The 2,122-nt window shown below is 54.3% G+C and overlaps 1 protein-coding gene across 2 annotated transcripts in view; it reads left to right on the forward strand.

Moving 5' to 3' along the window:
- RNF213 (ring finger protein 213) overlaps window positions 1-2,122 on the forward strand; it is a 119,828-nt gene that overhangs the window by 97,592 nt on the left and 20,114 nt on the right. For both annotated transcript variants that reach the window (XM_039477053.2, XM_039477054.2), the window contains 2 exons: window positions 75-288; window positions 528-718. In XM_039477053.2, the coding sequence (XP_039332987.2) occupies window positions 75-288; window positions 528-718 (405 nt within the window). The remainder of the gene's footprint in view (window positions 1-74; window positions 289-527; window positions 719-2,122) is intronic.

Below are 2,122 nucleotides of genomic sequence, written 5' to 3' on the forward strand. Positions count from 1 at the left end.
TTGCACTGGCAATTTTAGAAGCTTGGGGCTTCCATATTTGAAAGAATAATATCCTTTTCTTCCTTGTTCCTCAGGATTCAATACATGAGAAGACCAGTGTTTGCTCCAGAAATGATGAACTGAACTACCTGAGAGAGGAAGGTGTTTTCCTTAAGACCTATTCTCCAGTGCGACATGGCCGAGAGCCTGCCCAGGAGGCCTCGGTGGAATACCTGCAGGAGGTGGCCCGGGTCCGCCTCTGCCTTGACAGGGCTGCGGACTTCCTCTCGGAGCCCCAGGGAGGCCCAGGCAAGTGTTCTCCACCCTGCTTTACTTTGGGCTGAAAGACTCCGTTATTTAGAAATTCCGGGAGCGTGGGAACTGGTTCTACGAAGAGACTACTACTGGGCCTTTCCACGTCCTCTCCCCACTGGCTGTGCTTCTGTGAATTCCCGTGGGGAGGTCCTGTGCCCTGTGGTTGGCCTTGTGTCCTTCCATAAATGCCCCAAGTCACCAGCTGCTCACCCACCTTCTCGTTGGCCTCTCAGAGATGGCGAAGGAGAAGGAGTGCTACCTGCAGGAAGTCCAGCACTTCTGTACCCGCGGCGGCAACGACTGGCACCGGGTGTACCTGGTGCGGAAGCTCAGCAGCCAGCGGGGGATGGAGTTCGTGCAGGGCCTCTCCAGGCCGGGCCATCCGTGCCAGTGGGTGTTTCCCAAGGAAGTCATCAAGCAGCAGGTGAGAAGTGGGGCTGGCAGCTCTTGAACATGGACCCCCACACACTCCCACACTCCATGCCCACATACCCCCCATCACACCCACACCCCCACCCAAACCCCACACACCAGACCCCTACACACCACACCAGCCATATCACACCCACACACCTCTACACCAACACCCCGCACCCACCACGCCTCCACAACACCTACACCATAGCCCCTTAGACACTAACCTACACCCCACACCCCTAAACCCATAACCCATACCAACCACACCTCCACGCCCCACGCGCCTGCACCCCCACACATCATGCTGTCACACTACGCCCCCATACCCATACACCACACCCCTGGTTGGTGCCGACGCTCCTGCATTCTGCTTGCCCTCAGCCTCGCCAGAGCAGAAACACGTCCTTGTCTGTCTGGTCCTTTCTCCCCGCCTTCCACTGATCTGCCCCAGCTGGTGATCAGTTTACAGCAGCTGCTGTAGGGCCAAGGTGAGGCCTCACCTCAGAGCTTCCTTAAGGAGGCATCACTTCTACTTGAATTTGACTCAGAGAAAGCAGAACATTTTTGTGGCCTTTGCTTTCAGCAAATTAAACGTAGTTCACCTTGCAAGGTGCGACCTTGTTACCTCTGACAGGCAGAGAGATGCAAGAGTGAGAACTAAGAATACAAGAACTGCGTAAAAGGCTTCAAGGCCAGGTGGGCGTGGGGGTCACACCTGTCATCCCAGCACTTTGGGAGACCGAGGTGGGTGGGTCACTTGAGGTCAGGAATTCATCGAGACCAGCCTGGCCAACATGATGAAACTTTGTCTCTGCTAAAAATATAAATAAAAGTAAAAAAAATTTAGCTGGACATGGTGATGGGTGCCTGTAATCCAAGCTACTTAGGAGGCCAAGGGAGGAGAATTGCTTGAACCCAGGAGGCGGAGGTTGCAATGAGGCAAGATCGCACTACTGCACTCCAGCCTGGGCGACAGTGAGACCACTCCTTCCCACTCCCAAAAAAGAGGCTTTGAAGCCTCTCAGTGGTCCTTTCCAGATGCCCAGAAATTAACAAATTCTTATTGTCCTGGGAATCAAAAATGGTACTAAAAACATGGCACTGTGACCACCTGCTGGGGTTGAGAGTTGATCTGACTGGAGTCACCCAGCCTTGGGCACGGTGCAGTGCGACACCTTGAATGTCAGAAGCAAGCAGCTGCTCCCTGGTCTCACACCTCTTCCTCTACGGAGGAGGAAGCTCCTGCCAAGAAGGCACCAGACTGCCCTGCCTTAGGCCAGGTAGGGGAATCCCAGCTCGGCTGCCTTTAAACCTCGAATGATCACCTGTTCCTACACCTAGTAAGACAGTTCTTTGCAAAACATTCCTCCCATCGTTCACCCCCAACTAACCCGTTTTCCTGGGGCTGCAG

Source organism: Saimiri boliviensis, chromosome 17 (assembly GCF_048565385.1).
Source record: "Saimiri boliviensis isolate mSaiBol1 chromosome 17, mSaiBol1.pri, whole genome shotgun sequence".
NCBI lineage: Eukaryota > Metazoa > Chordata > Mammalia > Primates > Cebidae > Saimiri > Saimiri boliviensis.